The sequence below is a fragment of the Diabrotica virgifera genome, chromosome 3 (genome assembly GCF_917563875.1).
Source record: "Diabrotica virgifera virgifera chromosome 3, PGI_DIABVI_V3a".
Classification (NCBI taxonomy): domain Eukaryota; kingdom Metazoa; phylum Arthropoda; class Insecta; order Coleoptera; family Chrysomelidae; genus Diabrotica; species Diabrotica virgifera.
The window spans coordinates 119,457,500-119,481,327 of record NC_065445.1 but is presented as its reverse complement, the minus strand read 5'-3'; the positions used below and the strand labels follow the sequence as shown (position 1 = coordinate 119,481,327).

Sequence of the window (23,828 nt, the reverse complement as noted above, 5' to 3'; positions counted from 1 at the left end):
ACAAAGAAAAAATGAGTTGGCCGCTATGACAGAGGCATTCGCAAAAAATAAACTCTAAAGCATATACAGTCGAACCCGCTTATTAGAATACCGGTTAAGAGAATATCCCGGTCTAAGGAATATAAATTTGAGGCCCCAAAACGTTTTTATTAGGCAAATATGATCGGTTATTAGAATATCCCTGTTATAGGAATACTTTTGCTTGGCACGAAGGCTATTACAATAAGCGGTTTCGACTGTATTAGGAACATCCGAAACATATTAGTTCTCAAAGTTGCACTCTAGCAACTCCACAAACTTACTAGTCAAAATGTATCTATAATATTTGTGCAAAATAAAAGTAACAGTCACAATACAATAACAAGCAAGCTAAATTAAAAAACTAGCAAATGCCAAGCTTGCATGATCAATAATACCTGTGTATAAGATTCGTACATAGAATTGGGCAAAGAGCCCAATTCTGCCTCCACGAAATATCGCTGCATCTGCTGTTAATGGTGCGAAAAATAAAGAAATATATTATTAGTTTTTCAAATATCTAAATATGCTGAACAAAAAATTAAATAATTACTCAAGCGCTTCATATAAAAATGTAATGACAAACTGATTGTTGTAGATACAGTAGATACAGGGTTATTTGTAAAATGAGGTTGCCTATGCTGCTGAGAAAGAATGCGACGGGCTGGGATAAATCTGGCAACACTGCCTTACACATCAACTCTCCCTCCCTCTCGCCCCACCACTTTCGCCCTTCTGCATTGCTCGGTGTCGGCCTAGCAGGCTTTGAAGATGGATGTCCCGGTTGCTGTTACTCCCAATGTGAAATTCATGCTGTGATACCTTTTTTAAATGCAAAATGGATTTCACATATTGACATTCATCGTCAGTTAATCGAAGTTTATGGGTAAAAGTGCTTATGTGCTGTTTAACATTATAAGAATTTTGAACATGCGAGGGTTTTCTCGTGCGGTAGTTTTGACGCACTTTTTCTTTTCACACAATAAGAATTGAGTCGCACGAAGATATTTTGCTGTGTTGTTTGGTATATTAGTTTTATTTACACTTTGTGGCTGAGGTCGGTACATGATACGATGTCTGATATGTATCATTACGATGTATCATTACAAATGGGTATTTTTTGTCCATACTTTTGTCCTAATGTACAGTAATGCGTATTTAATTAATTTGCAATTTCTATTTTGTCAGTTATTATTTCTTATGTTTTTAATTAAAAGTCTTAATTTGTTTTTATATTCGTTGTTCTACTGAGTTATTTGTGGGATCTTGGATTAGCTCATCTAATTAGCTCATACAATATATGTAATAAACTATTCTAAATGGGAAATAAGCCACAATTTAGCTAAAAAAAAGTATTTTATTAACGTTTTGACATCCGATTTGGGCTTCGAAACGTTAATAAAATCATTTTTTTAGTTAAATTGTGGCTTATTTTCCATTTAGAATAGTTTATTACAAAAACGCCACAAGGAAATAGCTTCAGAACATTACAATCTATGTTTTTCATGTACTTAAAGACCCTCCGTCATCCACTCCTTTTTAAATATTGTTGCCCTCGTTTTAAATGTTGTTTTTAGATAATTTCACGCAAGACGCGACGGCCGCCCTACTCCCGTCTTCCGAGTCGTTTACCCTATAAAACTAAATATAATTTCGTAGAATAAAAGGTATAGTTATATTATATGGAGCGAAATCACATCATAGCGTTGTGGTTACTTTATTGTCGAAGAGAGAGAAATAAGAAGAACCGAGTTCATTGGTCCATCCTATGAACGCAAAAAGATACGATTTATAGGTTTTTATATTCACACATATTGATGGAACACCCTCTATACTCAACGTTAATTGCAACTATGTAAAATAAAGTTTATTAGAATACACTTGGCAGTTTCAGTTACTGTTGTTATCAGTAACATATAATTAATTTTGCTGTGCTTACCAAATGTGTTTTTTTCTTTATCACCTAATTCGTCAAATTAACTGTTAAGTGCACGGTATACACCATTCCAAGCATTTCTCGTCAAGTTTCTATCTTTTATATATTTCTATATAGGGTAGCGATAAAGTATGGAAACACGCTAATTTCTCGGAAACCGCTAGAACGATTTTTCTAGATTTTGGTGGATAAGGGTCTTCTAATGAGGCCGATATTATAGTGGTAGTTACATTGTTGTTAAATCTTCCGTTTCTCTGGAAGTCTAATGAACATTCTTATTTTAAATAGAACACCCTATATATTTTTTGCGTTTTGAAGTCCTTAAGAAATACTGATTATTTTTTATGTTATATTCCCTATACCTAAATGCTATAATTTCGGAGTTATTGCTACATTTATTAAAAAAACATTTTTAACAAATTATAAAAATCAATTTTTTCGGCCCGGGTATTTTAGCATCTTTGGATCATTGGAAACAAAAAAGGTCTTTTGCCATTTTCCTCTAAAGTTAATTGTTTTTTAGTTATAAACAATATAAAAGTGAAAAAATTCGAAAAATGACGATTATCTAGGTTAAAAAACACAAGTAAAAAATATTATTTTTGAAACTATGAAGTGCCTAAATTCAAGTTCAAAGCTTATTGTATCAGCTAGCGATACGTGATTTGGTCTTATTTCATTTTAAAACATTGTTTTTAGTTGTTAATGCAGCCCGATCGCCCGTTCTCATATGCACTTCATTAACAATTAAAAAAAAAATGTTTTAGAATAAAACGTGCCAAAAATTCTTATAGGGAGCTGATAGAAGGTTTGAGCTTGAATTTAGGTACATACTTCGTAATTTTAAAAATTGTTTTTTTTACTTGTGTTTTTGAACCTTAAAAATCGTCATTTTTCGATTTCTTTCAGTTTTCAATTGTTTATAACTCGGAAACGATAAACTTTAGAGGAAAATAACAAAAGACCTTTCTTGTTCCCAATTATCCAAAGAACCTAAAATAATATCTGCTCGGGCCGAAAAAAATTGATTTTTAAAATTTGTTTGAAATTTTTTTTATAATAAATGTAGCAATAACTCCGAAATTATGGCATTTAGGTATAGGGAATATAACATCAAAAATAATTAGTATTTCTTAGGGACTTCAAAACGCAACAAATATATAGGATGTTCCATTTAAAATAAGAAAGTTCATTAGATTTCCAGAAAAACGAAAGATTTGACAACAATGTAATTACTACTGTAATATCGGCCTCATTAGACGACCCTTACCCACCAAAATCTATAAAAATCGTTCAAGCGGTTTCCGAAAAATGACCGTGTTTCCGTACTTTATGGCTACCCTGTATAATAATATAGTGTAAATAAAAATAATATACCAAAAAACACAGCAAAATATCTTCATGCGACTCAATTCTTATTGTGTGAAAAGGACAAGGCGTCAAAACTATCGCACGAGAAAACCCTCGCACGTTCAAAATTCTTATATGTTCAACATGTTCGCAAATGGTATAGATAATTCAGTGAAGGCCGAACGGAAATTCACGATGAATCTGAAGGCCTTCCACTCCTATCTTCATCGTGAATTTCCGTTCGTTGCGAAAATGTTGAACAGATATAAATGTTTATGGTTCGAAGTTTATGGTACCCATAAACTTCGATTAACTGATGATGAATGTAAATAATTTTTCATTTAAAAAAAGGATCACATTAATTTCACATTGGCGGTAACAGCGACCATGACCTTCATCTTGAATGAGTGCTAGGCCGTCGCTGAGCAATGCAGCGAGACTAAAGTGGTGGAGTGAGAGAGAGGGAGAGTTGATGTGTAAGGCAGTGTTGCCAGATTTCACCCAGCACGTCGCATTCTTTCTCAGCGGCAAAGGGGACTTTATTTTACGAATGACCCCCGATTTCACAAATTTAACGTTGACCAGTACATCGTTTTAACACAAAATGGAAAGGTCTGAATATAACAGCAATTATTGAAAAACAAAATGCTTGACCACTGTTACAAAACCTATACGAAGTAAATTGGAAATTGATTGGAAATGAATTTTAATTATCTGGGTACAGAGATATCCAGCTGAAACGAAAAATGAAGTAATGCGCCAAGCTACAAGAGCTGCTAAAGTAGCAGGTTAACTACACGGCGTAATAAATTTCTTGATATAATATGTACAGGGTTATTCATTATATTTTGACCCCCCCTGTAAACTGCTTTATTTACAGAATTAGAAAAAAATGTAAAATACAAAAGTTATTCGATTTTTAAATTATTATTTTTTGACATATATATCGTACTAGTGACGTCATCCATTTGGGCGTGATGACGTAATCGACTATTTTTTTAAATGGGAATAGGTGTCGAGTGCTAGCTCATTTGAAAGGTTATTCAATTCCCTATTCAGTAATATAAACATTAACATGATTATTTATGCAGGGTGTCCAAAAAAATTCTTTTTAATTAAATTAATTGACACAAAAAGAAGAATGTATGTAATTTATTTAATTCAAAATACATTCTACTGCTGCCAGAAAACAGAAATAAATGTTTACTGAACAAACAAACATTATTTTTCACTTAAATTCAATGTTCAAGCTTCCACCCATCTGCCTCTTGGCAGTTTGACCATTGAATTTAAGCAAAAATCAATGTTTATTTGTGCAATAAACTTTTATTTCTGTTTTCTAACAGCAGTAAAATGTATTTTAAATTAAATAAATTACATACATTCTTCTTTTTGTGTCAATTAATTTAATTCAAAAAATTTTTTTGAACACCCTGTATAAATAATTATCTTAATGTTTTATATTACTGAATAGAGAATTGAAGTACCTTTCAAACGAGCTAGCACACGACCCCTATTCTCATTAAAAAAAATAGTCGATTACGTCATCACGCCCAGGTGGATGACGTCACCAGTATGTTATATATGTCAAAAAATCATATTTTAAAAATCGAATAACTTTTGTATTTTACATTTTTTTCTAATTCTGTAAATAGAGCAGTTTACAGGGGGGTCAAAATATAGTGAATAACCCTGTACATGAAAGCACTGCAGAAAACATTATTTAAGAAAAATTTTAAAATTGTTTTTCCCAACTAGAAGGATGTAATTACATATTAGAATATAGTTCTTAATTCCAAACAACTTTTCATAATAACAATTTGCAATATTGTGAAAAATAAAACTACTTTACTCTTGAGCGAAATTCATATTTTTTGACATACCTCGTATAATATTCATAAAATTTTATATCTCATGGCTGAATCTTATGTTTTAGACTTTAGACTTTAGACCATGCAGAACTTTTTATGAAGAATAACTTTCTTTCGAAAAATTAATAATAAAAAAGTTTTCCATATGGTTCCAACTTACAGGGACATATAATGTATATATGTTACAGTTCAAGTTGATTAATTATCAGTTAGAGTTGACTCCAACTAGTTGAAGTCAGCTCCAACTGAAACGAGCAGTAAAAGTTGATTTTAAAAATTTAAATCAACTTTTACTAGTTGGAGTTGACTCTTCCTGGATCGATTCAGTAAATGTTGATTATACGAGAATCTCAAGTGCATTTTTGATGAGTGTGCGTTTCTTTGTTTTGACCGCTTCAACTACTTATTAGTATAGTCTGTAACGTCGCCCCCGTTAGGTAAATTATTCTGATTCGATTTTTTGCACAAACTTACTCAAAGAAATACATCCGTATAACAATCCTTATAACAAATACACAGGGTGTCACGTGGTACCGCGGTCGAAAAATTGTTTAACCAATTTTTGTTAACCAAATTCACAAAAATAATTTTTATCTATTCTATCTCATATTATGTAAAGCAGAGGTTCTCAATCTGTGGTACATGTACCACTGGTGGTACATATCATTATTTGCGGTGGTACACAACACACAAAAACTTAAAATAGTAGTACATAGTAGGTAAGTCTTGATTATACAATCTAAAAATATAGAAATATAATAAAAGAAACTAGATGGCACATGACTCAAAAAGATTGAGAAGGAACCGCTGATGTAAAAGTTTTATTGTGTGAAAATTGTAAATACTGATAGCAGTAGGGTTTAAAGGGTGTCTGAAGTAACAATGTATTTTAAATGGGTTTTACTTTTTCGCTCTGTTTTTTAGCACATTTTCATATAATTAAACATCCTTAACTTTCGCCTTCGGGAGGAAATCAGACACGCCCTTGCAACGGCAACTGAAATGCTCACAAAACAGCGACCACGGAAGCAAAGATGGATGACAGAGGAAATATTGGATTTAATGGATGAAAGAAGAAAATGCAAACAGCACAAAGCAATGTACAAAGCATTAAATAGAACCATTAAACAAAAAATAAAAATTGCAAAAGAAAAATGGATAACAGAACAATGTGAAGAAATCGAAAACTTAAATAAAAAACATGATGACTTCCATCTGTATCAGAAACTCTAACTATAGGTTACCTTTAAGTTTTTGTGATAACTGCCACACTTCTGAGCCATAGACGATTACTGGTTTTAATATGGTATTATATATTCTTTATAAGAAACTCTATAGGTTACTTTTAAGTTTTTGTGATAACTGCCACACTTCTAAGCCATAGACGATTACTGGTTTTAATATGGTATTATATATTCTTTTTTTCATTTCCGGTCTTATATTTTTTTTTTGTTATAAGAATATCAAGGAACAAAAATTTACCTCTTCCAATAAATATGTGAAACACCAACAGCTTGAATACGTAAGCCAGTATAAATATCTTGGTTGCTGGTTCAACAATCAACTTGACTATAAACAAGAAGTCAAGAGCGAGAATAGAGATAGCCCGACAGGGGTTTATCAAAATGAAAAGCTTATTTTGTAACAGTAGCATTAATATCAGTCTTAGATGTCGTTTTCTGTTGCTATGTGTGGTCAATACTTTTGTATGGAACGGAGGCCTGGACACGACACAACACAACACTGATGAACAAGTTGAACGCCTTTAATCTCTGGCTTTATAGAAGAGACTTGAAAATACCTTGGACAACCCACACCTCCAACGAATATGTTCTGAGGAGAATAGGTACAGATAGGGAACTGCTAAAAATCATTAAAGTCAGAAAAGTTAGCTACCTGGGACACATAATGAGAAACGAAAAGTACCGCCTCACGCAACTGATCATCCAGGGTAAGATTGAAGGAAAACGGGGTCCCGGTAGGCGCCAGATTTCATGGCTTAGAAATATCAGAGACTGGACCGGCCTTGATTCAACATCTTTGTTTAGAGCCGCATTGGACAGAGACAGATTTGCCAGTGTAATCGCTAACCTCCACTAAAGGAGAAAGCACCACAAGAAGAAGAACTTTCGCCTTGTCATGGTGATGACATGTGAGCAATAAATTACAAAAAAAGTTTTGAGAGTTTTGTGGTTTGACAGAAGTTTGAATTTTTAAATGTCAAAATGGTGCAATGGTGCGTCCCACTCGCACTCAAATTGATAGCTGCGTCAATACGCTCCTAGCGCTCATTGTTAATGATTAAAAATAACCGCTTAATAATAAAATAATAACAAAAATTTCTTCAGTATATTGTAGGGGAGTCGTTAAAATTTTATTTGGTGACTTTCGGACTTTCATAATAATAATTTAAGCCTTGAAAGTTATTAAGCCTTGAAAATGGCTATTTTCCCATTTTTCAAATTTTAAATCGCGTATAACTCGACAACAATCAATTTTAGAGAAAAATCACAAAATACAAAATAAGGAAAACGGGGTCCCGGTAGGCGCCAGATTTCATGGCTTAGAAATATCAGAGACTGGACCGGCCTTGATTCAACATCTTTGTTTAGAGCCGCATTGGACAGAGACAGATTTGCCAGTGTAGTCGCTACCCTCCACTAAAGGAGAAAGCACCACAAGAAGAAGAGCTTTCGCCTTGTCATGGTGATGACATGTGAGCAATAAATTACAAAAAAAGTTTTGACAGTTTTGTGGTTTGACAGAAGTTTGAATTTTTAAATGTCAAATGGTTTTTGCTCAGAATAACCCAAATGATCTAAAAAAAATTATTCGAAGTGAAAAAATTATTTTTGTGAATTTGTCTAAAAAAATTGTTTAAACAATTTATCGATCAAGGTACTGCCTAGCACCCAGTAGATTTTTTATAAGGACCTCTTTTTGAGTAAGTTTGTGCAAAAAATTCGAATCGGAGTAATTTACCTAACGGGGGCGACGATACAGCCTAGACTAATTTGAACATATTCAGGAACATTTAATTTCTAGGATCGGCTGTTTGTGTGAATCAGAATCAACTTTTACTAAACGGCATTGGGAAGAGTATACTTTTCCTAGTTGGAGTCTACTTTTACTAGTAAATGTTGAATATAAATCTTCATTTTATATTTATAATCAACTTTTACTGAAACCAGCCGTTAGAGTTGACCCGAACTAGTAAAAGTCAACTCCAACTGGATAATCAACTTGAACTGTAACATATATAATAGGTCGCAAATAGTAATTATTGTGTATTAATTTTACTATGTTAACAGCGCATGAAAAGAAAAGTCTAAAAAATTAATAAGTTGATGGAGTATATGGTTGTAATGTAGAATACCTAAAATCTCATATTCGACAAAACACAATAGCAAATTTACACAACGACGGATTCTTTAAAATCAAACATAATGTCTAAAAAGTAGGTACATATTCGTTAAATACAACTACTCCTTTAAGTGTTTTAATGCTTTTCACCAGATCGGTAGTAATCCATGCTATTAAGAGGCAACAGTAGCGATCAACAGGTAGCAACAAACGCGGTCCAAGATTGCGGCTGTAATTTTGAATATTTTGTCGAGATATTTGGCACACATATTCGAAATATAATAAAGAATCGCGGTACAGAGCTAAATTTGAGAAATATGTTAGTATGTGGAAATTACTCTATAACTAAATAAAATATTCCAAAAAGGAGCCTGTACCGCCATTAAGAAGAACAAAAAAATAAACTTTCTTCAAATAAACTTTTTTATGCCATGCCTAGATGTTGTGTCATAATGGACCTAGTAAAAATTTTTATGTCTAACAAGAAATCGAACATATTATAACTAAATAACTGATTAGTCAACATAGAGAAAGTGTCACTGTGATTTTGACAAACCTGCGTCAGATTTCTGTTCCGTTATCTGCATAGAGATTACGAACACTCTACGGTGCTACGGTAAAACATGGCGAATACGATTCGTATCGAGTGTTCGTAATCCATATGCAAATAACAGAACAGAAATCTGACGCAGGTTTGTCAAAATGTCAGTGACACTTTCTCTATGTTCACTAATCAGTTATTTAGTTATAATATGTTCGATTTCTTGTTAGAGATAAAAAATTTTACTTCCAATATGGCACAAAATCTAGGCATGGGATAAAAAAGTTTATTTGAAGAAAGTTTATTTTTTTGTTCTTCTTAATGGCGGTACATGCTCCTTTTTGCAATATTTTATTTAGTTATAGAGTAATTTCCACATATGTACTAACATACTTCTCAAATTGGGCTCTGTACCGCCATTCTTTATTATATTACGAATATGTGTGCCAAACATCTCGACAAAATATTCAAAATTACAGCCGCAATCTTGGATCGCGTTTGTTGCTACCTGTTGATCGCTACTGTTGCCTCTTAATACCATCATTGGGTTAAAGCTTTCATTCGACACCTCATCTGTATGAATTTATGGTTCACGCTATTTAGTCCTCATTTAGCTCTAACAGCTGTTCCAAGGATATAACTGAACATATAAGATTTGAAGTGATATTGAACGTTATGCTTTTTAAGGTAAATACAGAGCTTTTGTTTTATATAGGCAACAATACTATATTGCCTCATATTACATGCAGGGACAAGGTGGTACGAAATTGACCTTAATCCTAGCTTCTTTTCATTCGTACAAGCAGTCAAGTAACTCTAAACGTTCTCCCTCGTCTGGAATTCATAACATCCTAGGAATGATCTTACCTCATCATCATCACACAGCCAAATTTGTCCACTGTCGGACATATGCCTCCTCAAGATGTCTCCACCCTTCTCTGTCCTGGGCAGCTGCAATCCAGTTTGTCGCTATTCTCTTAATATCGTCGGTCCATCTGGTAGGTGGTCTTCCACGACTTCGTTTGTCCGCCCTTGGCCGCCACTCTAAGATCTTCCTTGTCCATCTGTTGTCTCTCTGTCTTGCGACATCATCATTTCGTATTCTGTCTCTCAAAGTTAGGCCCAGCATGGATCTTTTCATTTTTCGTTGTGCTACTTGTAATTTTCTTATTGATGTTTTAGTCAATGTCAGTGTTTCAGCTCCATAAGTAAGCACCGGAAGTACGCACTGGTTAAATGCTTTTCTTTTTAGCTTTATTGGGATGTTTTCTTTGAACACGTCTCTTAGTTTGCCATACGCTGCCCATCCTAAACCTATTCTTCGAGATAATTCGCATGTTTGGTTGTCTCTACTTATTTGTATTTCGTGGCCCAGATAGATGTATTTGTGAACTGTTTCGATATGGCAGTTTTCTAGTGTCAGTGGTCCGCTAGGTATAAATTGGTCATCATTTTAGTTTTCCTAAAGTTTATTTCCAACCCTACTTTTTGAGAAACTCGTAGTTCTTGCAGCATTTCGTGGGCTTCCTTTAAGTCGTCGGTTATTAAAACTATATCATCTGCAAATCGTAGGTGGTTCAGCCTTTCGCCATCGACATTCAAACCTCTGTTTTCCCATTCTAACATCTGGAATGCATGCTGCATTACGGCATTGAACAGTTTTGGTGACATGTTGTCTCCTTATCTAACTCCCCTTTTTAGTTTTATTTTTTGAGTTTGGGTATACAGGTTTATTGCTGTTGTGGCATTTGCATATATATGTTGAATAATGTTGGAATATCGGTAGTCGATTCTACAATCTCTCAAAGCTCTTAAGATCTTAAGATGTTAAGATCTTAAGATGTTAAGATCTTAAGAGCTTTGAGGCCTTACCTACCCAAACAATAAATACGAGTGATTATGCTATGCAACGTTGCAAAGTATATGTATGGTATGTTCATTTCGTCGACTTCCAACTCTACATAATGTAATAAAAATTATACCAATTCTCCTATACCAATAGAGTTAGGTTAGGTTAATGAATAATACCATTGAATATTGTACTTATCCTCAATACCTGGGAGTTATTTTTAATCGCACTTTGTCATTCAAAGAACATTGTTTGAAACTAAAAGACAAACTGACGACCAGAAACAATATTCTTCGCAAGCTTGTAAATCTAAAACGGGGAGCATATCCGTCCATCACTAGAACGTAGACAAAGAATCATCAGTGGATGTTTCAGACCCACATCCATACATAAGCTCTACCCTATCGTAGGAATCACTCCACCTGATATCTGAAAAGAAGTAGCTAGAGATGTGGAATGAAAGAAACAAACTCTAGAATCCCGACATCCACTCCACGATTACCAACCTACCGTACACATCACACATCTGCAAAATACACCAAAAAAACTCATCTCACCAAATGGAAAGAAGCTGTCTCTCGCCATTTGAATACTCGAAAGGAACTTTTGACTGGCAGCCATCTTCCTTACCCTGTGTGGAGAACACTCGATCGTCTGTGAGTCGCAGTGTCCAAGTGTAAAACTAACAAAGAAATGGGACAGCTGCCTGCTGAGGAGGGGTACTAGGTTCTCGGGATACAGCCAGTGTTAGATTTAATCTTAATTAAACTGATGTTGCTTGCTGATTCCGATACCCTGCCTTGATGTGAGAGATTCAGCACACCTACTTAGTTGTCCTCTATTGGAGAAACCTTGCACTGAACACGATCTCGTATTCTGATAGACGATAGATACCCACCATGTCTTGGTCGACTTCAAAGCAGCCTAAGACAGTGTTAAAAGAACTGCATTATATAATGCAATGATAGACTTTGAGATCCCACCTATAGGGCAGTCAATGAGGGTATGTGGCTCCGAATTCCATTCTACTATATCGATTTACGTGATATTTTCACAGTAAGTAGGGAATATCCCAAGAAACAAAGTCTACCCTATGCCGATGTGTGCTTTTGTCTTGGGGGCGGTTCCCACCTCTTCTCGGGAGTAGAAAATTTTTTGCTTAAATAGCTACGGAAGTTGCTAGAGAACCCAATACTAAGCAAAAACTGTTCTATAATTTTTTTTTTTCGAAAACTCAATACTTTTTGAGTTATTCCTGGTTGAAAATTGGCCATTTTCATTGAAACATAACACCTTTTCAAACGGTTTTTTGCAAATACCTTAAAAACTATGCATCTAACTAAAAAAACTATATAAAACATTTTTGTAGCTTATAAAATAACAAAGAGATTATTTCCTTTATGAATCTTCTAGTTATAACACAAAAAGAGATATGGTAACTGAAAAAAACTTGTTTTCTTGGTGTATGCTCAAATCAGTGTATTTAACTTGAAATAACAGAGAAACGGTCGATTTTAGGTGTATAATGCTTCCAATAACTTTTGTTGTGCTTGAAAAGACCTATGAATTAAGCAATATTAAATGTCGATTACATTCAAACTATGCGAGATAAACTGTAAAAAATTTGATGACTAACGTATTTTAAGAAATATATTGAACCCCTTATCCACAAGAATTTAAATGCATCGTTTTCCTTCTACAATACATTTTATTATAGTGTTCTTTTTATGTTCAAAAAGTTGGGCGGGTTTAGAATGAATGGTTTTTGAAAAAAATAAGATCAAATTATTGAACGCATTTTTAAATTTTCTTAAAAATCTTCCTATTTCTCCATGTAACTCGAAAATGATAAGAGACGCCAAAAAAAGATGCCATACAAAAATGTAGGTTTCTTCTAGATAAACATTTTGATTTTATTTTTTATAACAGTACCTCTTATCATTTTCAAGTTACATGGAGAAAATGAAGATTTTTAAGAAAATTTGATCCTTTTTTTAAACTATTCATTTAAACCCGCTCAACTTTTTTAACATAAAAATAACACTGTAGTAAAATATACTTCTCAATTTTTTTCTTAAAATTCGTTAGTCATTAATTTTTTGCAGCATATCTCGCTTAGTTTGAATGTAATCGACATTTAATATTGCATATTTGAAATGATTTTTCAAGCACAATAAAAAGTATTGGTAGCATTATACACCTAAAATCGACCGTTTCTCTGTTATTTCACGTTGAATACACTGATTTGAGCATTCACCAAAAAAACAAACTCTTTTTACCTTTTTGTGTTATAACTAGAAGATTGAGGAAGGAACAAATCTCTTTGATTTTTTATGAGCTACAAAAAATTATAGAACAGTTTTCGCTTAGAATTGGGTTCTCTAGCAACTTCCGTAGTTGTTTAACCAAAAAATTTTCCACCCCCGAGAAGGGGTGGGAACCGCCCCCAAGACAAAAGCACACATCGGCATAGGGTAGACTTTGAATAAGGAGATATTTTCAGGCTATTCCTAAAATTTCATTAAAATCCATGCAGTAGGATAGAATTCGGAGGTAATAACCTGTTCTTGCTCTCATTGACTGCCCTACTAAGTTAGTTAAGTTGATCCAACTAACAATGCAAAACGTAAGCTCGTGCGTTAGAATTCAAGGAGAAAATTCTACGTTCTTTGACATTAATAATGGTCTAAGACAGGGAGGACGCGTTGGCGTGTCTCCTCGTTAATATTGCCTTGCAAAAGGCAGTCAGAAAATTAAATATTAGAATGAATGGAACTATTTTTAATAGATCGACGCAAATTCTCGTATTCGTTGACGATATAGTTATAGTGGGCACAGTGGCGGCTCGTAGTAATTTAAAAATGGTGTTCAATTAAGGAATGTAATTATAGAAATGGTGAATAAGAGCCGCGGGCAATTGTGGCACAGGCAAAAAATTTTTGAGGGCCTCGCCCGTTTTTTTCTAAATTTGATATTATTTATTACTGTTGTTCATATATAAATAAAACATAAAAGAAATATGACATACGTTTTATTATCGTATGCAATACATTAATAAATCAAAGCGAATTAGAAACAAAATTTAAACTTTAAAAATAATATAAAAATGTCTGTAATTTTTGTATTCAATGTATTGAATTTATTAATTTTATTTATACAAAAAATCCATTCCTCAATGTTTGTGTTTTGCAAAAACATTGATAACACGAGCATTAAAGTATAAAGATAACACCAACAGAAAATATTGTACCAAACTGTGAACCGAAACGCTCCACTGGTCCCTGTGTGCACTGCACAAATCCTCACTGTTTTAAATGGGCGAAATGGTTTTTCACGGATTTTAAGATTTCTCTTTCTAACTACAGGGTTAGGTTAGTACTGGCTGGTTCAATTTGAATTCTGCACCAGAACATAAGTATCTGTACTTGCCACGTGCATCCAGCGGCGTCGAGCAAATAAATATGATTTATAAATAAAGTTATATTTTAATGATTCTATGAGATTTAAAAAATATATTTTAATGATACTATAGTATTTATGATATTTACAAAAATTTTATTTTATTGAAATTTTATTGGGTGTTCACTGCACAAGTGAAACAATGGAGAAACCGCCCCTGAGTGGGCAGAAGTATGAGAGACATGGTGCAGTGTTTTACAAGGCTTGCGGACGCGGCAAGTGAATTAGGACTTGTGATAAACGAGGAAAAAACCAAATATATGTTGGTTTCTAAAAACTCCCGAAATATCCAACAGAGAATTCAAATTAACATTCATACCTTTGAGCAAGTCAAGGAATTTACATATCTCTTCAAACAAGACAAGCGACGAAATAAAAAGACGCATAGCAATGGCAAACAGAACTAACTGTTCACGATCTCCACAAACATTTAAAAAATAAAAATATAAAACGTGCAGTAAAGCTCAATATATACAAGACTTTAATAAGACCGGTTTTTGATATATGGGGCTAAAACGTGGACTTTATCTCAAAGTGATAAAATACTTCTTGGTATTTTTGAGAGAAAAATTGTTAAAAAGATTTTTGTGACCGTAAATGAAAATGGGCTATGGCGTCGAAGATACAACTTTGAACTGTATCAGTTATACACCGATCCAGATATTGAGAAATTCGTTAAAGTGCAGAGACTTAGATGGGCTGGACACATTGCTAGGATGTCAGATCACGAATACACTAATAAATTAACATTTTCAAAACCGGAGGGCAGAGGAAGTAGAGGACGACAACGAAGAAAATGGATTGATGATGTGAAAGAAGACCTAAAGATTCTAGAAGAAGATGGAGGGAAGTTGCCAGGAATCGACAGGAGTGGCGACTTCTTTGCGAGCAGACCAAGATCCACAACGGATTTTCGAGCCATTTATGATGATGATGATGACTTAATTGTCCTCTATTGGAGAAACCTTGCACTGAACATGATCTCGTATTCTGATAGACGAGATTTAATAGGGAACTTGCACATTTTTTTTATTACATAATAATGTTCAAATTGTATAAAAATGAGATTTCCAAAATTTCACGCTTCAAAAACTCATAATAACTTAGAAGTACAAATTTAAAGTCTTCTGTATTTTAAAATAGTTCAAACGACCCGTGACGTCACATAGTTTAACTATATGGTTCCGTTTATGGTTATATTTAGGTATATTCTTCTTCTTCGTCTTTAGTTTATTGGCCTCCACCTACTTGGGTATTTGGCCAGCTCGTCGTCGCGGAATAAAGGAAAAATATTTATATTCTAATGACATTTATCGTATGTCATTGTAATAATATATACCAGTTTGTTGAGATTGGATTTTGATACAGTTTTGAAGGAAAGGAAAGAACGTTTACTATGGAAAATAAAACCATCTTGTAAAAGTACAAGTTTTCTATGAATAGTTCAAACGATTAAAAACACTTGTAACGTCACATAACTGTATTTTCTACTGACGTTTATATTGTCTAATTTAAAATTATATACAATTTTGTTTACTTTATTGGTGTAGAATGTAAACATATAACCCGATGACGTCACGATGCGTTTTGGGCTGGCTGGTATAATTTGAATTTTTAATCGTCTTTAGGGGCCAAACGAAAGACACACAAAACTTTTTTATCTTTGATACATGTTTTAAATTATGTTCTGTTGTGATTTATAACATTTTTTTCAAAATTAAAATTTTATGCAAGTTCCCTATTGTTTGAATTGGACACGTAAAGTAAAGTAAATAATCTCAGAATACCATAGGGAACAAATACTTGACGGTGTATACATGCATGCATGTATAAACAATGACTGCGTTCACCAGATGCAAACACGTTCACAAATGTTTGCGGTTTGATTCTAAACTTGTTGACAGCGAGCTGAACGGTTGGTTGTTTAGGTTAAAATTTGACATTTTGATTGCTTGGTTTGAACGTAACCTAAAATAAATTTTCTCAGTAAATACGTTTTTGAATTTATTTTTTTTTATTAAAGGAAAAAAGAAAATTTATTTAATAGATGATAACGTAGCAGAATGTCTTCAGTAGCCTTTATTTTATATATAAAACCCTTATCAATATATTCTACAATATATACAATTTAAATTCCCGCCATATTTTTTCAATATTCAACACGTTTGCAAAGTTCAACTTAAATATTTTATGCTTGCAAAAATGGCGACCGCTTTCCAAACATGTTTGACGTTAGCAAGTCGTTCAGAAGCATAAAGCGCAAACTGATTGCCAACGTTTGCATCTGGTGAACGCGCCCATTATATACAATATGTAGCATATACTATTGGGACCGTGCAAGTTCGGAAAAGCGACACCTGGTTTCTTCGCTCTGCTTTTTTATTCGCACTTTTAATTATATTGGCCAATCATATGGTCCTGGTTGCTGGATAATTGTCAAGGCCATAGCCCAAAAAAATAATAAGAAGAAAAAATAAGATTCAGGTTATGTTATTAAAACGTAAACAATTGTATGTAGTAAATAAAATTAGTTATTAAAATGCAGCGATGCAAGCGAAATACAATTAATTACATTTACCTTTATATAATAATTGCATATCATATCAATATTGTGGAGCAATACATAATTTTTCTTCTTCATTGACAGTAGATATGAAATATACGTCAATTTGACAATTTCAATTGACAATTAATTATTTAAGAAAGTTACAATATTTCTCCCCTATTCTCGCACGATCGTTTCTCGTATCGCCTCCAAGTACTTGCACACCGCGAATAATCCAAGCGGGACAATTTTATATAGAGAACGTTTCAATTTCAATTTTCTCCAGTGTACCTACATGTCGCTATCGATTATGAAATGAGTGATAGCCAAAGCTCTAGATTCAATATTAAACTCATTCTAGTAAAACAAGCCAGTTGAAAATATGAATAGCAATCATTATTTTTTAAATTGTAACAGTTTACTATCGTTACAAATGGTCAGCAGTAGTAATGTAGTAAGCAGTCTACGAATCCTAGAAGCAACAATGATGAGAAAACATGATACGTTGTGAAATAAAACGAGATGAAACTAGTAGAGGTGGGAAAATATCGGTAGAAACCTATTAAATTATAACTAATATAAACTATCGAGAGTTTCTACTTTAGACGTTTGCTTAAGAGCTAGTTGACTTCAGTCATAAATTGTACTTACGACGTTCTTCCTAACCTCTTTTTATTAGGTTGTGTACGCATTCTTCTTCTTTAGTTTATTGGCCTCCACCTGCAATTTGGAGTTGACACGGGACAAATACAACAAAGATAAAAACTTGTGTCGCTTAACAACCGACTGTTACACAATGTCCTCAATAATTAATGTGTAATGCGTAATGACCATTACACAATCTGCTTTAATAAGCCACAATTTTAGTTTAAAATTAAGTTTATTTGACGTTTATATTTCGATTTGACGTTTATTTGTGCCAGCCGAAACGAATAACATGGGACATTAAAATAAAATGTTTTTCGACGTCATACGTATAATTATGACTAAAGTCAACTAGCCACGTAGAACTAGTTTTATCTCGTACTATCTCACAACTTAATATGTTTTCCATTTTTTTCCGCTTATTAAAGCAGTCATCACCGTATTAATATGTAAATATACAGTTACATGAAACTAATATTGGTAATTGTTTTTAAGATATAAATAATACTACAGCACTTTATTTTATCACGAAACTCAGTTTGTCATTTTTACCACTAAAAAAATCAAAGGTTAATTCTACTACCTTTCATTTTTTTAGGCAAATATTTAAAATGAAGCCAAAATTGTGAAGCAATAATTTGTAAAAAGTATTGTTAGTGTAATAAAAGCAGGTTACCTGTACAAATTTACAAAATTCTTCACAGATACTCAACAACTTTATTATAGTACTAAGTATTGGCGGTATGGTCAGCATGCAATCCTTTAAACAACTATTTAAGAAATCCCAATGGCACGAGAGAATCTCATCTACGTTCTGAACCTGAAAATAATTCATAATATATAACGTTATAAAATCTGTTTTTACTATTCTTTGATATTTGTGTCCCTATTACTGGAACTAACCAATGTAACATATAGATAAATTCTGTGGCAAAAAGATTCTTTGTCTAATGCGATCTATTTTTCTCCACATACACACACACAACATATAGATAATATCTATACTGAAAGGCAAAAGACGGCTGAAAGACAAAAGTGACCAAGCGACATTTGGCTAACTTTACACTAGAGCGGTTTAAGTTTTGAAATTTTGAAAAAAAATCATAAAAACAGGAATTAGTGGTTTTATTGGCATCATTCCAACCAACTTTAAATGCAGTTTAGATACTTTATAAACTACCATTTGTGGACTATGTATTTTTTTAATAGTTTATGAAATAGTGTCGGTTAGTCATATTTTCTGCTAAATCGCAACCAGGAAAAAGTTACCTACCGACTATATTTTTTTACCTTCAACTGGAAAAAAATACTGAAGGTGACTGATTTTTATTATCGGAACTAGTAAAATTGACTAAACCTGATACATTGTTGACTGTATTTTAAGAAATATAACCTATCCGAAAATCATTCATGTTTTGTAACAGGTAAAATGGTTGAACTAGAAAACTAAAAAATATAATATAGAGTAATTATCATATTAATAACAGACCTTACTTTGAATCGTGTCGTCTTTATCTATATGACATGCATGATCAGTGAAATGTATAAATTCCTACAGGAATTTATACATTCCTCTAGGAAAATTCCTATAAAAATCCTAAAGGAATATTATATTTTTTCTACCTGATGAAATGACGAATTAATAAAAAGTGAAAGCTTTTTGTAGTAATTGTTACATTTTGAACTAGAAGTTTCATCATAACTCTAAACACCGCTAACTAATACAATCGTATTATCTTCTGTAAACCTTAAAATAAACATGTACCTTAAACTTGAGTTAGGTAGCAATAATCACCAGTGAAACTAAAAATTCCTTTGTTTTCTGGAAACATTACATCAAATGGTCAGAACATGACGCACGGATGCAGTGGAAATACGACGAGGAGTGAGGCAAGGGTGTATTTTATCGCTTCTACTTTTTAAGGGCACCTTTGAGTTCACTTCCGTCTTGAGCAGGTAGTTATTTTATTAGTCGAGTTCACTCCCGACACTATTCGAATTCACGCGATTTTACAATAAGGATGATTAAAGCATATTATTTTTCTGAAATTTAAACATTGTTGTCAAATAGTACTTTTATCCATAAAATAAAGATTCACTCCCGACACTATTCGAATTCACTCCCGAGCGATTTTACAATAAGGATGATTAAAGGATATTATTTTTCTGAAATTTAAACACTGTTGTCAAATAGTACTTTTATCCATAAAATAAAGATGTTCTTAACAGACAAACTTTAAGTAATTTAGTGAAAATTAAAGCAGTTGAAAATATCTCGGCAAAACCAAGTTGTTTGCGAATACCAAGTTGTTTGCGAAAACCCAGATGATATCGAATATCAGTTAAAAAACGGTGCAGAAACAGATGTAACTAAATATCTTACTCATATATTTGGTTTATAGACCAGGGCGCATCTGTAAAAATATTGGTACATTTGGACGTTGAGAGGTGACTCAAATTTTTTTGCAGAAATTGCTTGAAAATAATTCAAATAATAATATTTGAGTTATCCTCCCTCTCAAAAAGGTCCGGAACATTGTTTAAACAATCAAAATGTCAAAAAATGAAGGAAAAATTCGATATTTTTCTTCGTTTTTTGATTATAACTTTAAAAGTATTCATTTCCGAAAAAAGTTGTACTGACATAAAAGTTGCGTTATTAAATTTCCTACAATATAGAATTGGTTAAAAATTTAAAAAATAGTCACTGTTGATGCAAAATAGCAATAATTGCGAAAGAACCATACAAAAACAAGTATTCGCCTTTTACGTTTTTCAACCATTTATGCTACACTTAGGACCTTCATATTTCACCCAGAAAAACTTTATGATACATTAAAACAACACTGTAAATTTCATTAAGATCGGTTCAATAGATTTTGCAAAATAAATTTTGCAATCCAGCTTTCGCAAAAAAAATTCATTTTTTCAAAATGTTACAGGACTGAAAGTAAAGCAGATAGCAAGTTGAAATTTCTTTTGCCTATAGAAGTGTACTGTACCTTTCATTTGCAATTTTCAAAATTAAAATCGATTAACTACCACGGCGTCAGGAATTTTTTTAAATAAACATTAATTATTGGTGCTACGCGCAGGACAGCGCATTTGCTCTGATTGGGCATTCCAATGACCTTTGATAATGGTTGATACATTTTAATTTTTATTACATTTTGATATAAATAAATAAATTTGTTTATTGCAAAATAAAAACACATACTATATCCTTTGAAATAACACTTTTTTTAGCAAAAACTTTCTTTGTTCATATATTTTAACTTAGAGAATAAAAGTTTATTAGTTTTAAACATATGCAACTGTTTAAACAATATTTCACAAACAATAATAAAATTAGATTGATTTTTGTGGAATTAAAATATTAAAATACAACAAAATGTACAGTAAGAAAACAATATATTAGATAAATATTGAAAGAAATTTTGGTGGAAATCAACTTGTGTTAATCGAACACCGCTGTCCTGCGCGTAGCACCAAAAATTAATGTTTATTTAAAAAAAATTTCTGTCGCCGTGGTAATCAATCGATTTTAATTTTGCAGATTGCAAATGAAAGTTACAGTACACTTCTATAAACAAAAAAAAATTCAACTTGCTATCTGCTTTATTTTCAGTCCTGCAATATTTAAAAAAAAATGAATTTTTTTGCGAAAGCTGGATTTCAAAATTTATTTTGCAAAATCTATTAAACCGATCTTAATGAAATTTATAGTGTTGTTTTACTATATCATAAAGTTTTTTTTGGGTAAAATATGAAGGTCCTAAGTGTAGCATAAATGATTGAAAAACGTAAGATGCGAAAACTTGTTTTTGTATGGGTTTTTTCGCAATTATTGCTATTTTGCAACAAGGGTGACTATTTTTTAAATTCTTAACCAATTTTATATTGTAGGAAATTTAATTAGGCAACTTTTATGTCAGTACAACTTTTCTCAGAAATGTATAGTTTTAAAGTTATAATAAAAAAACCAATAAAAAAATCGAATTTTTCCTTCATATTTTGACATTTTGATTATTTAAACAATGTTCCGGACCATTTTGAGTGGGAGGATAACTCAAATATTATTATTTGAGTTATTTTCAAGCAATTTCTGCAAAAAAATTTGAGTCACCTCTCAACGTCCATCTCAAAACAGATGCGCCCTGGACTATTACTCTTTCTTAAAGCAGAGGACGCTGGGGATTGCTTTGCCATAGATCTTGTTGCAATTCAACAAGAAGATGAAAGAGTGGTTAAGTTTAGTGACTATTTAGTTGAAACCTATATTGAAGAAACATCAACATTTCCTCCCCATCTTTGGACTGAAAATTTTTCGTCTTTATAAAGGACAAGAAATGCATGAGAGTCTTTTCACTCTCGCAATAATGCTTTATTTTACAATACACATCCAAATTTTAACCAGTTGATTCATGTTTTTCGAGATTTTCAATTAGATACTTATATCAAACTTCAAAGTATAGATACCGTTGTGAAAATGTACGATAGAAAAGTGATTTTGAGCAAAAACTTTATAGAGTTGAAAGAACTACAAAATGACCGCCTTACCTATTTTAAATTTATAAAAAAATATCTGTTAAATGTAGAATTTAATTATGAAATAGTAATTTTACGTATAAATGTAATTTTATAAATCAATTTTATTTTAAGTTCGAATTTTTTTAATTTTTATATCATCTTTTTATTATTTACTTAAATTTTTTCAGAATTTCTTAAAATAAAAATAAAATAATTTCTATCTTCCCTCTAATACTCTAATGTATTCAATTAAACTTAGTGACCAAATATTAAAAAGAACATAACAATGAAACTTGTTTTCTTGAATTATCACAAAGATGCATTTTTAAAAATCATCCCAATTAGATGTAGATCTGCAAGAACGTCCAATAAGACTTTTACTTTTAAACGAATAATTTGTCAACAGTGTCCAGATTTTAAGGCATAATAATTATTTTTACTAATGGCGGCTTAAAATCACCTGGGAGTGAATTCAAACATTACCTTTTACGGAATCAGGTAATATTCATATTTTGGGAGTGAACTGAACTCGTTCCCTTTTTAATACCTACTCTAGTTTATTTTCAAAGAAGCCTTAGATGAAGATGCGGGCATTAAATAATGTTACAGAAACATTTGTTGAATATGGCTAAAACTTAATACTTTCAAGACAATACTTATGATTGTCAGAAAAACGGAGTGACAACCAATGAACATAAGAGTGTATGGAATAAGGTGAGAGAGATTGCACAATATCACCTATTTGGGCGCCAACGTTAACTATAACTGGGATAAAAACAAAGAAATAAGAATACGCATCGAAAAAGCCAGAGCTTTTGAAACAAGTACAGCATCCCAACAGCATTTAAAAAACCATCACACTCAGATCTATTCAGTCCAAAACCAATCCCAACAACATACAGGAGAGGTCAAAGAACTGTATCTATGAAATACCCTGCAAATGCAACAGTTTGTATGTGGGAGAAACTGCAAGACTACTAAGTCTCAATATAAATAAGCACGAAACATACATCAAAACAGGCATTTCGACCAATCACAGATATGAAAACATTCCTGGAACAATGAAAACAGAGTACAATGGAAAAATGCATCAATAATCATGAAGAAAACAGACATGAAAAGGAGAAAAATCAAAGAAGCAGCACTCATCCTACTAAATGAAGAAAAACGTGTCGCAAACCCATCAGTAGAATGCAGCAGGCTTTGATTGCCAATACTTGAAGAAGTGAACAACAAGAATATACCAGTAATAGCGGATGAGAAAATGTGATATACACGTGTTCTAACATACACAATACATATGCAACACTCAACACACAGAACAATACTAACTCTCCTACACAGAACCGTATAAAGTACATAGAAATAATGCAGGAACACCAAGAATAATCAGAATTTTATGTACCACAGGTCATAAAACATCCACCCTCAGATCTTTTCAGTCAAATCGTGGTTGTTGCCTACAACACCATGGCCAAGTATGCCAACCTACATTTTTTTAATAATACATATTTAAACACAATTTTCTCTTATACACATACACTCTTTAAACACAATTTTCTTAATATTCTTTTTTGAAAACGATTTCCGGAGTGGAAATCGAAATCAAATATCTTTAGGCAAAAGTGAAATTGTCATTACAATCAACTGTGGCTAACCCCATATTTAAACATATTCCAAACACAATATTTAACTTAGACATGCTACAAGAAATCAGTTTC

At 32.5% G+C, this 23,828-nt stretch overlaps 1 protein-coding gene across 4 annotated transcripts in view; it reads right to left on the bottom strand.

Moving 5' to 3' along the window:
- Window positions 1-23,828, bottom strand: part of LOC126881274 (gamma-tubulin complex component 2-like) — a 109,704-nt gene that overhangs the window by 33,913 nt on the left and 51,963 nt on the right. For 2 of the 4 annotated variants that reach the window (XM_050645456.1, XM_050645458.1), the window contains exons 11-12: window positions 18,254-18,397; window positions 417-488 (exon numbers count right to left, since the gene is read on the bottom strand). In XM_050645456.1, the coding sequence (XP_050501413.1) occupies window positions 417-488; window positions 18,254-18,397 (216 nt within the window). The remainder of the gene's footprint in view (window positions 1-416; window positions 489-18,253; window positions 18,398-23,828) is intronic. The other 2 variants (XM_050645459.1, XM_050645460.1) reach the window with 1 other exon arrangement.